The 19,967-nt window shown below is 37.1% G+C and overlaps 1 protein-coding gene across 3 annotated transcripts in view; it reads right to left on the bottom strand.

Annotated features, from left to right (window-relative positions):
* The window catches only part of LOC101438304 (A disintegrin and metallopeptidase domain 3-like), a 116,545-nt gene that overhangs the window by 71,632 nt on the left and 24,946 nt on the right, over positions 1-19,967 (bottom strand). For all 3 annotated transcript variants that reach the window (XM_058289867.2, XM_071212665.1, XM_058289868.2), the window contains exons 4-6: positions 13,837-13,915; positions 4,257-4,333; positions 3,645-3,822 (exon numbers count right to left, since the gene is read on the bottom strand). In XM_058289867.2, the coding sequence (XP_058145850.1) occupies positions 3,645-3,822; positions 4,257-4,333; positions 13,837-13,915 (334 nt within the window). The remainder of the gene's footprint in view (positions 1-3,644; positions 3,823-4,256; positions 4,334-13,836; positions 13,916-19,967) is intronic.

Genomic DNA, 19,967 nt, shown 5'->3' with positions numbered 1-19,967 from the left:
AATAAGTAATTAAATTACCTTTAATCTATCTGTGTTTTTATATTGCAAGTGGGTTTCTTACAGACAACCTGCTGTTTGCTTCAAAATCTATAGCTATTTAACCTAATTTTGAGTCTCATGAAGAATACAGTTTGAGAATGACTTCGTATACAGTCTTTTGACTTGGTTGAATCTCACTGTTTGGCAGCTATTCTATGTGAATTTGGTTGTGACAGTGGTTGTCTACTAGTATCGTTGTGGGTAGAATTTTAGGATTAGAGTCTTCTTTCTGTTTGTTTGCTTGCTTTAATTTGGGAAGGGCTTTTCACATTAAGAAAGAAAGAAATAGCTCTAATGAAAAATCCCGATTATGAAGTTCCAGCTGGGTAATGAATTACAGACTGGCAGTAATTTTGCCTCATAATTTTAAGTAATTGTAGCATAGCATTTCAACTTCAAATATTACTGTTTGGAAATGTCACAACATACTATATATTTATCATGTGTAATTGTTACGGGTTGAATTTTGTCCCCCAAGAACATATATGGAAGTCCTAATCTCCTGTCCCTCAGGATGTGAACTTACTTGTAAATAAAGTTGTTGCAGATGAAATTTGGCAAGTGAAAATGAGGACCTACTGGAATAGGGAGGGTCCTTATCCAGTGTGACTGGCATCCTTTAAAAAGACACTATTGAAAGGGAAGATGGTCATGTGACAACAGATGCAGGGACTGAATGATGCCACTACCGAAAACCAAGAGAATCTGTTTCATAATAGATTCTTCCATAGAGATATCAGAAGGAGTACAATACCTTGACTTCAGATTTCTAGTTTCTAAATCTGTGGAGCAATGCATATCATGTTTCCAGCCACCCAGTTTGTGGTATTTTATTATGGCAGCCTTAGGAAACTAAGATAATGAGAAATGATTAACATGATTTAACATGGATATTCATGTTAAATAATTCTAGAAAATTTTTCTTGGGATTTTTGGTGATTTATTCAACTCCAATTTTCTCCAGTATTCTAACTGGGAGTCCTATGGTATCACCTATATTGCTATTTTAATGTCATCTTCTTATTTCTCAAATGCCCCTGTCATTTCTTTGTTCTATTTTGTTCTTAGGGATTATTTTGTTCATTTGATTTTTATTTCTAGTAGCATATTTTAATTAAAAAGTACTGCTATTTATCTGCTGAATGTTGTGCTTTTAATTGTACCCAGTTGTTATTTTGTGGATGCAATATTTTCTCATGCCTCTCTGAGGATATTATATCCTTTTGCTTTCTTCATCCTCTATAGCCTCAAATATTGTTTTTCATGTCTCTATCATCTACAGTAAATTGTTTCGTCATATGTCTGCTGTCCCTACCTACTAGGAATTGAGCATTAAGTAGCTAATTCCAATATCTGTGACCCTGTTGGGAGCTGATGAGTTGTGGCCTTCACTAAGTGTGGTTTGGCTAGGTTGTTTGTGGGACAACCTACTGCCAATATTGTTAGGTGTTTTCTATTTCTCTGGTTGGATAACCTAGAGCCTTCTCCAGTGCTCTTCTTAGTGAATGTAAAGCTGGTGCCCAATATTGAATATGCAGCATTAACTTAATCACACTAAATTCAGTATGGCATGCCCTCTCAGTTGTGACATAGAATATACCTGTGACTTGTGTCCCCATTTCACAGTCTCCCCAAGGAAAATAACCTTAGATTGTCTGTAAGGTGAGGGCAGAAGCAGTTGATGTGTAGAAGAGGAGAGGCGTTTGGTTTTCTGAATACTGAAACAATTATTTTCACCTAGTTCCTCCTTAGGTTCACTTTCATACCCACTTGCTAAGGTATTTGGACAGACAATTCCAGAACTTGAATGGCGCTGCAATACACATCCAGTTTCCTATAGCCAATCCCAATTTCCAGTTTAGGACTCTGCTTTTTAGAGGCATCTAAATCTGTTATCCATCTGCTATCTAACTGTTGTTACTGCTTTCCTGTTCTCATTGTTTATGGATGCTTATGCCATTTTAAAAATCCCTTATTTTTAGTTTAGCTGGGTTTAAGTAAGGGGAAGGGATAAATGTGTGAGTCAATAAGCTTTTCACTGTATATTGGTTGGTTTCTGTTCTATTTTTCAATTCTGCTTATAATGCACTTACTTTGTGCTTGTTTTCATAAATGTAAAAAATCATGCTTAATTAAATCTATAGATAAAAGCCTATCAAATTCACAATGATAAGCAATTATTGAGTTACCTATGAAGGATAAAATTCACAAATACATACCAAAACTCAGTTATCTACATTCCCACAGTGACTTTCCAGGTTTCATCTTAGGTTCTGAAATTCGTATTCTATTTTATTTGATCATTGCATAAAAAATAAAAATTAAAAAAAAAACTTTCCATGGTTATTTCTGATTACCATGCCATACACACTAGGAATATGGTAAGCAAATATTAAGAGGAGGAGGAGGAGTGGTATTTGTTGAATGTCTTAATTTTTCTACATCCTATGCTAAGGCATTTTAATTTATTAATTTTTTGGTCCTCATAAGTAAGTGTGTTTGGTATTATTTTAATATTGCTTTTTTACAGATGAAGAAATTTAAACACAAAAAGGTTATGAAACTTGCCCAAGTTCTTATGGCTAAGGATTAAGAGTGCTGAGATCCAAACCAAGGCAATTGGGAATATGAGTTGTCTGTATCTCTTCTAATCCTTCTATTCTTATTGATTGATCAGAGGGACATGGCTTCAAGTGGGTGTAATTGGTATTTCCCAAGACATGCCCATCTCTTCAAACCATATATCCCCACCACAGGAGAGTATTCACAGAATCTTTTAATATTTTTTCAATTTACTATATAATAGTATTTATTTCAATAGCAAGCATGATCTAGAACCAAATCCAATGTCATATTGCATATTCCAGACCTGGCGTGAAGTTTGGTGTCATGTATTACATTCATGATCACATTTGTAAGTTTCTCAAAGGTCAGATTTGTTTTATCCTGGACTCATTCTAACACCTTTGGCAAGATGAATAAAAGCAAGGTATGGCAGCAGTGAGATGGAATTTATTGTATAACAAATCAAAGATCAGAGTTTTATTATTATTTGTTTGCTTTTCATTAATGTGACATCCAGTGTGGATGAGAATTTGTGGATATATATATATGTTTATTTATCCAACTGACAATCAGTAAAAGAGTCTAAAGAGGGAAATTGGCATATCTATATACGTTAGTGTACATCAAAAACTTTTGAAAATATGCCTACCCTTGGATGCAGTTAGTTATAAAAATGTGTGACTGTTCAAAAAAGTTAATACATTCTTGCAGTTCATGTACTGATTAAAGGAAAATATATGTATTTTTTCAGAATACGACATAATGTATTTATTTTATGTTTACACGTACAAACAATTTGAAGAACATGTTGCAAGAATTTTGATGACTTTTAAATTATGTTTATAGTTGTTTCATTTTTAAAATATTTTAGGAATAAACATAAAAATATTTTAAATACAAATACCCTGTAAGAATAATTTTCAATATAATCAATGTTATTTGAATTTGTTTTTCAAATTTTCCAAATTTTTGAACCTCCACTATCAATAAGTTTATCAAAAATAATGCAAAATAAAGATGTCAAAAAATTGGTTACTCACTTCTGATTTCACAAGAATCCTGTAGGACTGGTTATCAAATTGAGTCACTGGGTAATTTTCTTGTAAGGGGGAGAAAGCGATTTTATTATTCTTAATTTGATAAAGTATATGCTCATATTGAACAGCAGATTCCAAAGGCTCCATGCCATAAGTGACATTCTCCAACTGCAGTAACCCCCTGAATATTCAAATACAAAAAGAAACACAAAGGCAATTAGTATAGACTTCTTACTGAGAAATGAAAATTAATATTAATTAAAAATATTTTCTATAAATATGCAAGTGGTCTTTGAAGTTGAAACCCACATTTTATGTCTCCTTGTGTCTATAAGAGCATGAGGTAGTTGTGGTTTTAGTGTGGCAAAAAATTTGAAAACTCTTAATCCTAAAGTTTTTTCTGGGTAAATTTGCTGACTGCAAACCTGGGATAGAGACAAAGAGAATAGAAGACTTCGATAAGAGGAAAAGGAGTGAAGGACTAAAGTATCTGAGAAAGAAAACACATTCAGAGTCTACATTTTCTTTGCCTTGGCTCTACCCTTCAAGAAGTGCTTGAAAATTAAGGGTCACACAAGATCTTCAATCGTGTACATCTTTGGAATAAGCCATTACCTGAGTCCAGAACAGGTGCTAAGTGTTACAACTGATTTTGGAATCTCTTCCACATATCCTTGATAAAAGCAATGCCCCTGGAAAAAAGAATGTGATGATACATTTGTAAATGTTTAAAATAAAGTATTTGTATTTATCTTTACTTCTCAGGTATCATCAAACATTCCAGTTTAGCCATTACATTAATATCAATCATCAGTAATTTCATTTCCTTGTCATCTATCTTGAATCTCTTACTCTTAACCCTCATGCCTTCCAGCCTCCCAATAATTCTTGCTGTATTTTGAATTTCTAACAAATTACTTCCTATCTTCATCTTCTCTTTCTCAGTCACATTTCCTGAATGTGAAGTGTGTAACTGCTGAATCAATGTAATTAATAGCATTCATTTGACTTCAACTATGAATATTCCCTTGTTTTTCCTAAGTTACCCTCAAATACCTTAACAGATATTTCTTCATCTTGATTTCTATTTAATATTTAGCCATAGGGATCATTTTTAGTTTAAACCTCTCCCTCATTGATTTCATAGCACTAATCTTTCCTAGTTTCTCTTCTTGATTTTCTAGGATTTTCCCCTTCCCTTTAAAGCTGATTGATCCTAGAAGCAGTCTTTTCTTTTTTTTTGTTAGTCTTACATAACAAAAATTTGATTGTCATCACATTCTTGCCTATGGATTTGTCTCTATGCTATTCACAAGATGAACATCACCATATATGACCATTCACCTTATCTTAAAACTAGGCATGTCCCTCATCCGCTGATAGCAGCAACCAAGATCTGCCCCCAGTAGCAGAGTCATTAGGCCCCAGGCAGGCTGACCCATCCTATGCCCAATATCTGGTGACAAGAGCATGCCTGATCAATCCACACCAACAGAACTAGCTAATCTTGAGTGAGGAGATCCATAGCCTGCTCCACCTGTACTGACGCCAGCAGACCCTATAGCTACCAGCCCTTTACCCAGAGGAAGAAGTGAACCAGGCCTTGACCCTGCACCCAGTCTCAGAAGTTGTTCAATACTTGGCAACTTAGACATGTATCCATTGAGAGAAGAGGATTCTGATGAGATATCCAACCCAGCGGCAAAGTGTGGCCAAGATAGGTGCTTCCCTCACCCAGAGGCACCAGAAAAGATAGAGTGGGAAGTGAACCAACAGCCAGTGGCTGGAGAATAAGGAGGAGAAATGCTCTCCATCTCATAGGTGTTACATCTCCCCACCACAGTTAGCAACACCAAGTGATCTGGGAAGGCGATCTCTCCTTGCACACAACACCAGCAGAGACAGTAGGAGCTCCAGCAGAGCCAGAAGAAGAAAGCCCAGAAATAACGATGCAGAGCCTATAAAAGCTAAATTGTCATTGGAAATGTAGCCCATGCTAACTCTAAACATAAGCTTGGCAACTACTTTCTAAAATAGGAGGTTTAAATAAAATCAAGAATTTCCTAATGTCATATTGAAAATGTCACAGGTACAATTGAAAATCACTCGTCCTAACAAGAACCAAGAATATCACAATTAGAACGAGAAAACGCAACCGACACCAGTACTGAAATGATTTAGATATTGGAACTATCTGACAAGTATTTTGAAGTAGCCTTAATAAAACTGTTTCAAAAAGCAAATTACAGGAAAGATGGCAAGAGAGTAAGGAGCTCTGAGAGTCAGTTAGTAATCACCCAGAGCTATCTCAAGCACCTGATGTGGTGCCCAGGCGACCAGAAGAGCATCCTGCAAGATCCTTGAAAGAATGGAAGGAGAAGACTGCCCGTCTGCAGTCAAGATTCGTGAGTAGAGCACTCCACACCATGAAGGCTGGTGTCCATTCTCCACTGGCAGCACAAGTCACTTCAGGAGCTATGCTGTGCTGGAGTTGGAAGCCCCATTTCCCAGAAACAGGGGAAGAAGGGATGGTCAGGGATCAACTTCAGCTACTAAAGTATAATTGTAAATTTGGCTGACTAAAGTATAATCCTAAGAGCGGCCAAAGTTTGAACCTGTCCATGTCAGAGGGAGGTTGGTAGCTGCCATTTTATCTCTGCCCCTGGCATGAGGGGAAGCTGGACTGATTGAAAACCACAGTGATGGTACGGACAGGATCAGTGAGCTTGAACACATGGCCTCTGAAGTGAATATACAAAAGAACAGATAAAGAAAAGAATGGAAAAAAATGAACATGTTCTCAGGGAATTAAATGATGGCAAGACAGGGCTGTGGAATGACAGTGATGTACTAAGAAGCAGAGCTGAATGCTCTTATGAAAACAATGGAGAAAGAGCCAAAACCTGTCCAAGGGACCTGTTTTGGAGGTCAGCAGACACAACTCCGAGGAGGCTGATGGATAGAGAGATAAAGAAGTCAAAAAAGACAAACGTGAGTTACCAAGCCCCCATAGTGGCCAGGAAATGCTCCCCTCCCCCACCTCCAAGATATTAAACTGGGGTAAAACCCCTGGCTCACTGGAGCTGACTGAGAGGGAAACAGTCAGCTGTTTCAAGAGAAAAGGGAGACATGGTTGGGGTGCTTTTCTTCAGTGAATTTGGCCAGCAGAGCCCACTTTGAATCTCTGAGATTCAACACAGAAACACAAAAAAGCCGAGACTGAAACACCTCCATGGAAGGTTGCACTGACTACCACCATCTACTGGTCTGTCTGGAAACTGCATGGACAAAAACTGTTGATGTATCCAAACCCTGGGAGAAAATCTGCACCCTAGTAGTGATTCCCTGGCCCAATTTTGAAAACTTAAGTGAAGCAATTTTAGAGAATGAGAATAACTTGAACCAAATATCAAAGAAGAGCTGGGGGGGGGGGGGGAACAATAGGCAAGAGAGAGAAATTAGCCATCAGAGTAAATTCACCAACATATTCAGATGCCTAGACATCAGCAAAAAATTACAAGCCATATTAGAAAACAGCAAGAAATGGCCCAGCCAGAAGAACAAACCAAGTAACCTGAAAAGATACAGAATTTAATCAGTGATAATGACACAACTCTCCTAAATTATTTCAAAGAATTTAAAGAAAATATGACTAAAGAAGTAAAGGATATTAAGACAACACTGGGAGACATAAAGAACAATTTGAAAGCCTTCAAAGAAAAGTAACAGACCTTATGGGAATGAAAGGCATGATGGATGGGATTTAAAATACATTAGGGGCACATAACAGCAGGTTTGCATTGCTTGAAGACAGAATTAGTGATTTTGAAGACAGACTATTTGAACTGGAAAAGATAGGAGAACAGAAAGAGAAAAGAATGGAAAAAATAAAATGGAGTCTCAGGGAATTGAATGACAATGAAAAATACACAAACATTCACATTATTCATCTCCCAGAAGGAGAAGAGAATGGAAAAGGGGCAGAAAGAATATCTGAGGAAATAATGACTGAAAACTTCCCAGCCCTTATGAAGGACATAAATATCAACACCCAAGAAGGACAATGCACCCAAAACAGAATAAATCCAAATAGACCTACGCAGAGACAACTACTGTTCAGAGATAATGTGAAGATTCTGAATGCAACAAGAGATAAGCAAAGCATCAGATACAAAGAAAACTCAATAAGGTTAAGAGCTGACCTCTCATCAGAAACCAAGTAGGAGAGAAGAAAGTGGTATGATGTATTGAAGGTACTGAAAGAGAAAAACTGTCAGCCAGGGATTCTATATCCAGCAAAGCTGCTTTCAAAATGAGGGTGAGTTCAAAGTCTTTACAGACAAACAAGACTGATAGAATATGCTACCAAAAGACCAGATTTTCAAGAGATACTAAAGCAGGGCCTCCAGCCTGAAAGTAAAAAACAAGGGTGAGAGATTTGGAGAAGAGTTTAGAAATGAAGATTATTAGAAGGGGTAAATTAAAGGATAAGAAGACAGATGAAAGAAAAATATGACAACAGAGAGCTGAAAGACAAAATGGATGAAGCAATCCAAAGTTTTCAAGAAGCCCTTCACATCTGTGCAATGAACCCTGAAATATGGAAAGAATACCTTTCTTGGACAAGAACACTCCAGGAGCAGCAGAAGGTGGCACAGATGATTAAAAAGAGTGAACCATCAGCATAAGTAGCAGATTTCTCACCAAAGTCAATTCCTGACTCTGACTTTGAAAGTGATGAGATTGTTACTGTTTGTGCAGCTATTGCTGAGAAATAGAAGAAATCTCCAACAAATAAACAATGGCCATTGTGTCTGCTTCTGGAACGGTAGAGACTGTTACTGAGAAGGAAGATGGTGCTCCAACACCAGAGGGCTCTGTTTTTATGAAAGCCTGATGAAGGAAAATGCATAACATGAATTGTTTGAATCTGTCTTTTTTGATTATCATTTAAAGTTTTAGACATAGGGATATTTGTTCTGGAGAAACAAGGCAAAACTCCTGTTTTAAGATAAGTTTTTCGGATGAAGCATACAAATCTAAATGGTAGTATTATTGTATACTCTTTGGACTATACTTTGATAAGTTATGGTTTATACTTAAGATCAAAATTCTGAGAAAAAAAACGTTATTGATATATAAATTTAATTTAATCCAAATATATGGATTGATATATTTTTAAAGACACAACTTGAAAAACAAGTTTTTCAATAGTAAATAACTTGGTCAGTGCCATTAAAATGTTGACTCATTAAAAAAAATGATGTCAAGAGACATGCAAACATATATGTCTCAGGAGTCCTAGAAGGAGATGAGAAAGGAAAAGGGGCAAAAGGAATATTTGAAGAAATGATGGTAGAAAATTTCCCAACCTCTGAAGGACATAGATGTCCATATCCAAGAAGCACAACATACTCTCATCTGAATAAATCTGAATAGACCACTCTGAGACACGTGTTAATCAGAATATAAAATGCCAAAGACAAAAAGAGATTGCTGAGAGCTGCAAGAGAAAAGGGATTCCTCATATACAAGGGATGCCCAATAGATTGTGTTGATTTCTCATCAGAGAATCTGGAGTCAAGAAGGTTGTGTTGTAGTATATTTAAGATACTGAAAGAGAAAAACTACCACAAAAAAATGTTATATCTGCAAGATTGTCTTTCAAAAATGAGGAAGAGTTTAGAATATTAACAGATAAACAAAAACTGAGAGAGTCTGCAAGCAAGAGACTGGCTTTGCAGGAAATAAATAAGTGCTACAATCTGAAAAGAAAACACAGGAGAGAGAAGCTTGGAAGAGTCTAGAAATGAAGATTACATAGTAAAATGAGAACACAACATATCAGAACCTATGGGATGGAGGGACAGGAGTACTGAGAGGGAAATTTATAGTCCTTGATGCTTACATTAAAAAAGAAGAAAGAAGTAAAATCAATGACCTAGCTACACATTAGAGGAACTAGAAAAAGAATAGCAAACTATTCCCAAAGCAAACAGAAGGAATGAAATAACAGAGATCAGAGCAGATATCAATGAAATTGAGAACAACAACAACAAAAACAATAGAGAGAATTAACAAAACCAAAACTTGTTTGCTTAAAGTGGGTCTTTTTTTTCAAATGGGCATTAAATTTCCTCAGATGAATTTTGTACATTAATTTACATGATCAGATAATTTTTTACCTTTAGTCTCTAAAGGTGGGAAAAATAACATTGATTTCCAAATGTTGAACCAACCTTGTTTTCCTGGTATAAACTCAACTAAGTGATTGTATATTATTATTTTAATATTTTGCTAGATTTGATCTGGTGATATTTGGCTTAGAGTTTTATGCCCATACTCATCAGGACATTTGCTATATACTTTTTTTTTAAGGTACCAGGGCCAGGGATTGAAACCAGGGCCTCTTTTGTGGGAAGCTAGCAGTCAACCACTGAGGTACATTGGCTCTCCTGAGTTCATTTTTTCATTTGTTTGCTTGTTATTTTGTTTTTGCTTTTTAGGAGGCACCAGGGACCAAACCTGGGACCTCCCATGTGGAAAGCAGGCACTCAAACACTTGAGCCACATCCGTTCCCCCATATACTTTTATTTATTTGTAATTTCTATTCAAGATTTTGGCATCAGGATGATGTTGGCATAAAAATTTTTTTTGAAAATTTTCCTTTTGTTTCTTAAAATATTGAACAGTTTGGCATGAGACTATCTAATCCTGGAACTACTTGTGTAAAATATGCTACCTAGGAATTCAATTTCTCTAATATATATTTATATTAAGTGATTAAGATTTTCTACTCTTTCTTCCCTCAATTTGGGTAAGTTTTATTTTTCAAGGAAATCATCCATTTACTCTAAATTACAAAATGAATTGCCATGAAATTTTCATAAAACATTTAATAACATTTATTTACTGTATAAGTAAATTATGGTACTTCCTTTCATTCCTAATATATACAAATATATATATATTTTTAAGATTTATTTTATTTCTCCCCCCCTCCCCCATTGTCTGCTCTCTTGTGTCCATTCGCTGTGTGTTCTTCTGTGTTCACTTGCATTCTCAGCAGCACTGGAAATGTGTGTCTCTTTTTGTTGTGTCATCTTGCAGCATCAGCTCTCCATGTGTGTGGTGCCTCTCTTGAGCAGGCTGTGCTTTTTTCATGCGGGGATGGCTCTCCTTGCAGGGTACCCTCCTTGTGTGTGGGGTTCTCCTACATGGGGGACACCCCTGCATGGCAGAGTACTCCTTGCATGCATCAGCAATGCACATGGGCCAGCTCACCACATGGGCCAGGAGGCCCCCTGGGTTTGAGCCCTGGATCTCCTATATGGTATGTGGATGCTCTATCAGTTGAACCATACCTGCTTCCCCCTAATATTGATGAAATTTTCCTCTTTTGGGTCTAGAAAAGTCTTGCTAGGGCTTATTAATTTTATTAAACCTTTTAAAGAAATAAATTTTAGCTTATTAATTTATTCTTTTACTTTTTTCTATATCGTTGATTTCTGCTCTTTACTGCACTATTTCCTTCATTATGGTTGTGCCATTTTCAATTTTCTCCTTCTTTTCCTAGATTTATAAGCACTACAGTTCTTAAAGTACACACATTTTGATATTTTGTGTTTTGATCACCATTCAGTTCAAAACATATTTTTATTTCACTAGAGATTTCTTCTTTGTCCCATGAGTTATATAACATTTATTGTTTTTAATATCCAAATATCTGTGGGTTCCAAACATCTATTTGTTCTTAATATTTTATTTATTTATTTGGAGGTACTCAACTACTGAGCTACAACCACTCCACAATATATCATTTAATTCCATGGTAGTCATGCAACAAATTTTAAGTTTTGCTGAGAATTTTTTAATGATCCCACACAGGTTGTGTCTTAGGTGAACATGGAAAATTTGAAAAATTAGGAATATGGCAGGTGTTACATTTACTATCCTGTTCATGTAAATTAGGTCAACTGGTTGATAAGGTTGTTCAAATCTTTTATACACTTATTTTTATCTATTTGTATCAATTACTCTGAAAAATGTAATGTATCTGTGGATCTGTCTTCAAATTCCTCAAATTCAATGATGCCTTTTTTTGCTGTTTCCAACCTGCTATTACATCCATTAAGTGGTTCTTTCCTTTCATTTCAGGTGTTAGTTTAGAGTTGTTGTTTTTTTTTAATGTTTTCCATTTTTCTGATCAGACTCTTCACGTTTACCTACTCATTATGATTATATTTTCAATTATATCTATGAACATATTTATAGTTTTTAATCAGTCATATCAGGGTTATTTCAGGATGTGTGTTTGTGTGTGTGTATAGCTCACATTTTCCTGTTTATTTGCATGATATGGGCTGTACATGTATTCAAGAACTATACAGGCTATGTGTGTGTTCAAGTTTAAATAGTTCCCGAGAGTCCCCAAGTCCCAAGAAACAGAAACTTAAACTTTTCGCATCAAATGTTTCCTTACCCCTCCCCTCCCATGCTCTTTGTATAAAAGCAACCTAAAAGACTGGCTCGGGGCTTGGTTTTTGGACTCATGTCCACGGGCCCGGCTGGCTGTAATAAACTTCCTTCCATGAAGGTCTCAAGTCCTGGATTTCAATACCTCGATCGTAGAATCCTCCTCAATGCTGCAACATGCACACCTTCTTATTTTTGTTTTTTTGGTTGGTTAGTTGGTTCATGGGAGACTTTGCAGTTTATTTTTAAGGAGTCTCTTCTAGAATTTCTTCCTTTATAAAGTTTTGTGTTTTGGATTAGAGGGTAGTTAACTTAGTTGTGACTACCTGATACAAAATTGAGTTTTAGGTTTTGGTGTGAGGAGAGTGGGTGTCAAGAGTAGCCTTTTGGTAAGCCAAAAACATCTTTAAAAAGAAGAACAAGATTGTTAGACTCTCACCTCCTGACTTTAAACTTACGTAGCTACAGTGGTCACTAAGAAAGATTAAAGTCAGGTACAGATTCCTTAGTAAACTAAGATTAAGGGAAGGTATAGATTACTTAGCTACAGTGGTAAAAAAACAGCATGGTACTGGTATAAAGACAGACATACTGACCAATAGAACCAAACTGAGAAATAGACTCTCACATCTATGGTCAAGTGATTTCTGACAAGGCTGTCAAGCCCTCCCAACTGGGTCAGAACAGTCTATTCAACAAACGGTGCTGAGAAAACTTCATTACCATATCCAAAAGAAAGAGAGAGGACCCCTATCTTACATCTTATACAAAAATTAACACAAAATGGATCAAGGACCTAAAAATAAAAGTGACAACTATGAAACTCCTAGAAGAAAATGTATGAAAACATCTTCAAGATCTTGTGGTAGGCAGTAGTTCCTTAAAACTTATACCCAAAGTATGAGCAACAAAAGGAAAAATACATAAATGGGACCTCTTCAAAATTCAAAACTTTCAATTAAGGACTCTGTCAAAAGGGTGAAAAGACATCCAACTCAATGGGAGAAAATATTTGGAAATCACATATCCAATAAGGCTTTACTATCCATGATATATAGAGATATTATAACTCAATGATTAAAAGACAAACCACCTGAATAAAACAATGGGCAAAAATCTTGAATAGACAATTGTCCAAATAAGAAATCAAATAGAAAAAAAAAAAACACATGAAAAAATGTTCAACATCACTAGCATTTAGGGAAATGCAAATGAAAACTACAATGAGATAACCTTTCAGACCTATTAAGACAGCCAATAATAAAAAGTCATAAAACTATAAGTGCTTGAGAAGATGTGGAGAAACAGGAACACTTACACTGTTGGTGGGAATGGAGAATGGTACAGCCATTGTGGAGGACTGTTGGCAGATCCTAAGGAACTTGTCGTTTTTTTCTACAATTTAATGCCAACCCTTTTCTCTACAGGTAGGTCCTGTAACATATCAATTAAAGCTTCCCACTTTTTTCTGTCTCCCAAACTCCTATTAATACTTCCAGATATAATTTAAAGTCTTTTTGGATAAGTGATTGCTGAGTTCCAGATTTTAAAAGTAGATTTTTTTGTTCAGTGTACTCCCATAGAAATTGCCACATTGTGTTTGAGTTTATAATGTTTTTTAATAATTTTGTGGAGTACAAAGCAATCTTTTCCTTCCTAAGAAATAGCACTTTAACCACATCAAATTTGTAAATCTATGAAACAGAAACTAAGACTTACCTTAATATATGAATAATCTTGAAGCAATTTTCCTGATTCGTTGTATGAAAACACCAAGAAATGAGGATCTAAAAATGACCTATTCAACCAAAATAATGATAGCTCATTGTTATAATATCAAGAATAAATTAACTTTCAGAATAATGAAATTAAACAAAATTAACTTTCAAATTTATATCCCAAATATCTAGAAATTAAATGGAAGTATCTCTCTATTATCTAACTTGATTTGAGACAGAAAATTGTGTATATAAGAAAAATTAATAACTACTATAACCAGAAACTAGTAAGTACAGTGCAATGAATTCAAGATAATCAAACAAAATACATAGCCAAGACTTACAGAGTCAACCATCAATAATTCCTTATCATGGCATAAATATTTCAGTTAATATTTGGTAACAAGTAGCAGTGACTTGATAAAAACTACAACAAAAAATGTTTCTAAACAGAAGAATACAAATGCTGGAGAGGATGTGAAGAAAGGGGAACACTCATCCACTGCTGGTGGGAATGCAGAAGGATCCAACCATTCTGGAGGACAGTTTGGCGGTTTCTCAAAAAACTAACCATAGATTTGCCATATGACCCAGCAATACCACTGCTGGGTATATACCCATCAGAACTGAAAACAAGGACACAAACCGATATATGTACACCAATGCTCATAGCAGCATTGTTCACTATCGCCAAAAGTTGCAATCAACCAAATGTCCATCAACAGACGAGTGGATCAATAAAATGTGGTATATGCACACAATGGAATACTACTCGGCTGTAAGAACAAATACACTACAATCACACGTGATAACATGGATGAACCTTGAGAATCTCATGTTGAGTGAAGCAACCCAGGCATTGAAGGACAAATACTACATGACCTCAATGATATGAAATAAGCGAACTGCCTCAGAGAGCTAGAGTCTGGAAAAGAGGCTTACAGGAAATCGGGGGGTGGAGGAAGGATGTGAGTTAACGTCTGCAGGGGTGGAATCTGTAATGGGCTGGCGGTAAGTATGAGCACAAAGAAGGGACAAAATGGGGGCAAGGGGTTGCCTTCAGGTGGGGCTTTGTGGGTTTGAGGGGGGCTGGGGATGGGAAGAGGGGTAATATTGTCCTAAAATTGGGGGGAGGGAGGGGCAACATACGAACATGGGAGAGCGTCAGGTGTTCGTTGAGAACAAAATGTTGAGAAAATCGTATCAAAGTATAGGTAGGAGGGTTACCTGTTTAGGATGCTCAGGGGGTATGGTCTGATGCAGGACGGACTTCGGGAGAATAGCTGAAGGCTCATTTTGCCAAGGTGGGTTGTACCATTGGGAAGAGACCCAAGAAGTGAGAGTTGGGGTGGACCCACATCCTGAGGAGGACTAATGCCGTCACATAGAGAGAACTGTATCTCTCATGAGAAAGGATGGCTCCCAGGGCACTAGGGCAGTTGAGAAAGTCAGGTCCTGAATACTGCTGCAAGTATGGCTGGACATGGCTTCTTGGGAAATGGAGATTGGCTGGCGTTGTGGGCCCCAAGGGTAGGGAAAATGGATGTGGAATGGATGGAACCAAGGTAAATATGGGGGCAAGAGAGGAGTTCTGTGAAGAGTACACGAGGATGAATATAAAACATGTAATATTACACCAAAAACATATAGGGGACAACAGACTAATAATGTAAACCATAAGGCAAAACATAGGATAACTAAAAAATTTAGAAAACTGTACAATCTAAAGTATGGACCACATAGTAAGCACAGATGTCACCTTGTTTGAAAGCTATTGTCTTGGAATCTGTACATCAGTTTCAGGAAATATGATATGAATAAGCTAAAAGATTATCGCTGTGGAAGGGAAAAGGTTTTATGGTGGATCTGGGGAAGTACTGTATATTGTATATATGAATTTTGGTGATCTAAGACCCTTGTGAAGCTGACATTATGTTGGGATTCACTTTACAGGAAGTTTTGGATCACAGAGTGGTTCAACAATGGCAGTGGAGGAATACTGATATAGGATGTTATTGACAGGATATATATGGCTGACAGGGAGTTATACAGGGCATATGCCCAGAGTATATAGTAATGTCTAGATATACTCATAGTGGAAACAATTAAAAACAACAGCTGGGGGGGTACGGGGCCCCTGGCTGGGGGGTCACTGTCATGGACCCTGGGGGAGCAGCGGCAGTCCCCCAGGTGCAACGGCAAAAACCAGGAAGGAAGGAGGGCCCAACAGTGGGCTCCTGATACTAATGGCTATGCTTTTGAGCCTATACACCTGCAATAAGAACAGGCCTAGAGTAGCACTGTGCCTGGGAGTTTCCTCCTGACAGCCTTCATGTTACTCAAATGTGGCCACTCTCACAGCCAAACTCAGCATGTAGATGCAGTGCATTCCCCCCATCGTGGGACATGACACCCGGGGATGAGCCTCCCTGGCACTGAGGGATCACTACCACATACCAGCTGAAGATGCAACTAGAAGATGACCTTGAATTAAAGGTTCAATACGGATCAGCAGAATATCCCTGTCTACATATAATATCATGACTTCAAAATGCTGTTTGACCTAATGTAAGGGGGAAATGGAAAGGAGAAATGAGATTATAAGGCTATGAGTCTCTAAAAAAGAGTCTGGAGGTTGTCAGAAGGAATGCCCTTATGCACAACTGAGCAGAGTCTAAGAGACAGATAAAGTAGATACAACCCCAGGTATTGGTTCTTTTGAGGGATAAAGAGACCCACGGGTTCTATGGTCATGGCAGATGGGGTTCACTGCCATGGCAGATGGCCTTTCTTTGGAGCTGGTGTTTCTGCATGATGGAATTGGACTCAGAGGGGATCTCTTCTCACAAGACTTGCATGCTACTTTATTGGAATTGTAGTTGGTGCTGGGGTTTAAGATGTATTTAGGGGATTTGAATCTCTGGACTGACAATATGATAGCCAGGCCCTGAGCCTCAACAGACTTCAGCTCCTACACTCTGATTTATTGGACTTACCCCACTCAGCTAACATGGAGTTGAAGAAGGTCAACCACCACACCATGGAGCCTAGAGTGTCTACAACTGAAAGCAGGAGTGCTTCCAGTATCCATGTGGAATCTAAGCCCCCACTTGACATAGATGTGCAATGGACACAACCAATCCAAGGTCCACAGAGAAAATGTGGAATGGGTGTGGGAAGGGTAGCCATGGTGGCTGCTGGGTTTGGGGAATGGGAGGAAGAGATGAGATGTGGAGGCGTTTTCGAGACGTGGAGTTGTCCTGGGTGGTGCTTCACGGACAATTACGGGACATTGTAGATCCCCCCGGGGCCCACCGGATGGAACGTGGGAGAGTGTGGGCTATGATGTGGACCATTGACTACGGGGTACAGCGATGTTCAGAGATGTATTTACCGGGTGCAATGGATGTGTCACGATGATGGGAGAGAGTGTTGCTGTGGGGGGAGTGGGGGGTGGGGGCGGTGGGGTTGATTGGGACCTCATATTTTTTTAATGTAATTTTTAAAAATAAATAAATAATTTTAATTTTAAAAAATAATAAAATAAAATAAAATAAAAGTAGTAAAAAAAAAAAGTTTCTATATTAGTAAGTTTTCATGATGTTTTGCTCTAGTAAAAACAATTCCAAAAATCTCGGTGCCTTAAAACAACAATGAATGTTCGTTCCTTGCTAGTTTAACTGAAGGTTTAACTACATAATGCCTTCCTTCATTCTGAATTCTAGGAAAATGCATGGTTGCTTCCTATAATATGCCGTCCTTGTAGCAGCAGAAGAAAAGAAATTGAAGTACACAACACTTCTTAATGCCTTTGGTCAGAAGAGGGATAGTACAGTCTTCCTCAAATTCATTAGCCAAGCTATTTCCATAGGCAAATCTGACATCAACATAGTGGACAAGTATAATCTTCTTACCGGGAGAGGATAGTTACTATTACAGAACAGTTTACCACAATAATTTATTATGGGGATACTGGGATTTTTCAAGGATTTCAAATACCAGGAGGCATTTCAAGGACAGACTAGAAGATGTATTGGAACACTCAGAGTATTCTCTTTAACCACTACTTCTGTCTACATAGCTGCTTCATTTTCTCTCATTGCTGACTACTTTTCCCTTTCCTCAATTCAAATAACAGAACTTGTTGATGTGAGAGCTGCCCAGAGAAAAACTGCTATTTATCAGCCCACATTCCACATGCATTCAAGGTAAAACTCACAACGGTCTGGATAATGAATTCAGACAAAGGACAAAGTCACATTTTAATACCCATAAGCATGCAAATGGAGGTGGTGGAAATGGGAATCCAGAAACATTCTCAGGAAAAAGGAATTACAGGCAGAACATCCAACAGATAGCATGACAAGCATAATTACAGGGTAACACTCTATGGGAAGGGGACTTGGCCCAATGAATAGGGCGTCCGCTTACCACATGGGAGGTCCATGGTTCAAACCCGGGCCTCCTTGACCCATGTGGAGCTGGCCCATGCGCAGTGCTGATGCACGCAAGGAGTGCCGTGCCACGCAGGGGTGTCCCCCCACGTAGGGGAGCCCCACGTGCAAGGATTGCACCCTGGAAGGAGAGCTGCCTAGCGTGAAAGAAAGTGCAGCCTGCCCAAGAATGGTGCCACACACATGGAAAGCTGATGCAGCAAGATGACGCAGGAAAAAAAAACACAAATTCCCAGTGCCGCTGATAAGGATAGAAGCCGTCACAGTAGAACACACAGCAAATGGACAGAGCGCAGACAACAGGGGGGGGAGGGGAGAGAAATAAATAAATAATAAAGGATAACACTCTAGTTTGCAAGCTTACTTACGGCCCTCAAAAGCCAATACTTTCCTGCTTCTACATAAAAGAACAAAACAATCTGGCTTATGAGTGAAGGAATAAATAAGCAAATGACCACTCAAAGTAAAACAACATCCCACTTAAAAAAATAAATAACATAAAAGAGAAATTTTTAAAAGCTAGCTCATAAGGAAGTATTGATTGAAGAGTGCTATCATATTTACAAGAATAGAATAATAAACTCTCAAAGAGGACCATTTCAATTTTAAAAATGGACATTCTGAAACTAAATGCTTAGCACTTAAAACTGAATAATCCAATAAAGGTGTCAAAGAAAAATTGGTTATTGAGGACAGAATTAGTCACTTAGGTAAAAAGGAAATAAAATATTGCTAAATATACACCAAAAATTAAAATTTGCAAAGAATTTTAGTAACGCACTCTTTTATAGAAAATAATACCAGAAGACCTAAGAAGAAAACATAACTTCTTCAAAGGATAAAAAATTTTGGAAGGAATTAAAAATTAAAGTGATAATAAAGGAAATTTTTTCTTATATAGACATATCCACCTGAATGAATGGAATGACATGTGATATATCCCACATAGACAAGAGAAACACACACACATACAGAAACTATACTGAAATAACATAAAAATCTAAAGAAAATTAAAATGACTCACAAATTCGGCAAACTGCCAATTACAAGAACAAAAAGAACATTCGTAAATATGCACAGATTCAGAAAGCATGCCATTTATGTATTCCATATGAAAAAATTATCTAAAATTATCTAAAATTATATTGATTGAAAAAATGCCAGATCAGCATAAAAATATTAATATAAGAAAACTTATAAAGAAAGTAGTGATAATGTGAGTGCTCGTTAGACTTGAAAAATACAATACAGCTGTTAAGTAAAGAAACTGAGAGCACAGTATTTACATTTTAAATATAAAAATAATTTTAAAATACTTCAGGTGTATATTAATATCAATCTACAACGTAAAAGACATAAGAGGGAATTCCCAGAAAGCTATAAAAGAAACTAGATATGTAATTGATCATATATCTATTTATAGCAATAAATTCCACAAACAAAAGAAGAAGACGAATAGGCTGGGTAGCATATTTGTACCATATAAAACAGATACATAATGAAGGGGGAAAATAGGTACAATTTAAAGTGCTGTTTTCCTTTATATGATTAAAATCAACAGTGCTACAACTGACTTGAATAAGTTTTCATTAAGATGATTTTTACATTAAAATAAGATTCATGCAGATTCCAATGCTTATCATATGTAGTAACTAACATTGTTGGCTCAAATTATGTT

This window comes from Dasypus novemcinctus, chromosome 29, assembly GCF_030445035.2.
Source record: "Dasypus novemcinctus isolate mDasNov1 chromosome 29, mDasNov1.1.hap2, whole genome shotgun sequence".
Taxonomy (NCBI): domain Eukaryota; kingdom Metazoa; phylum Chordata; class Mammalia; order Cingulata; family Dasypodidae; genus Dasypus; species Dasypus novemcinctus.
The sequence above is the reverse complement of the archived record's forward strand: the minus strand, read 5'-3'. Positions and strand labels throughout refer to the sequence as shown.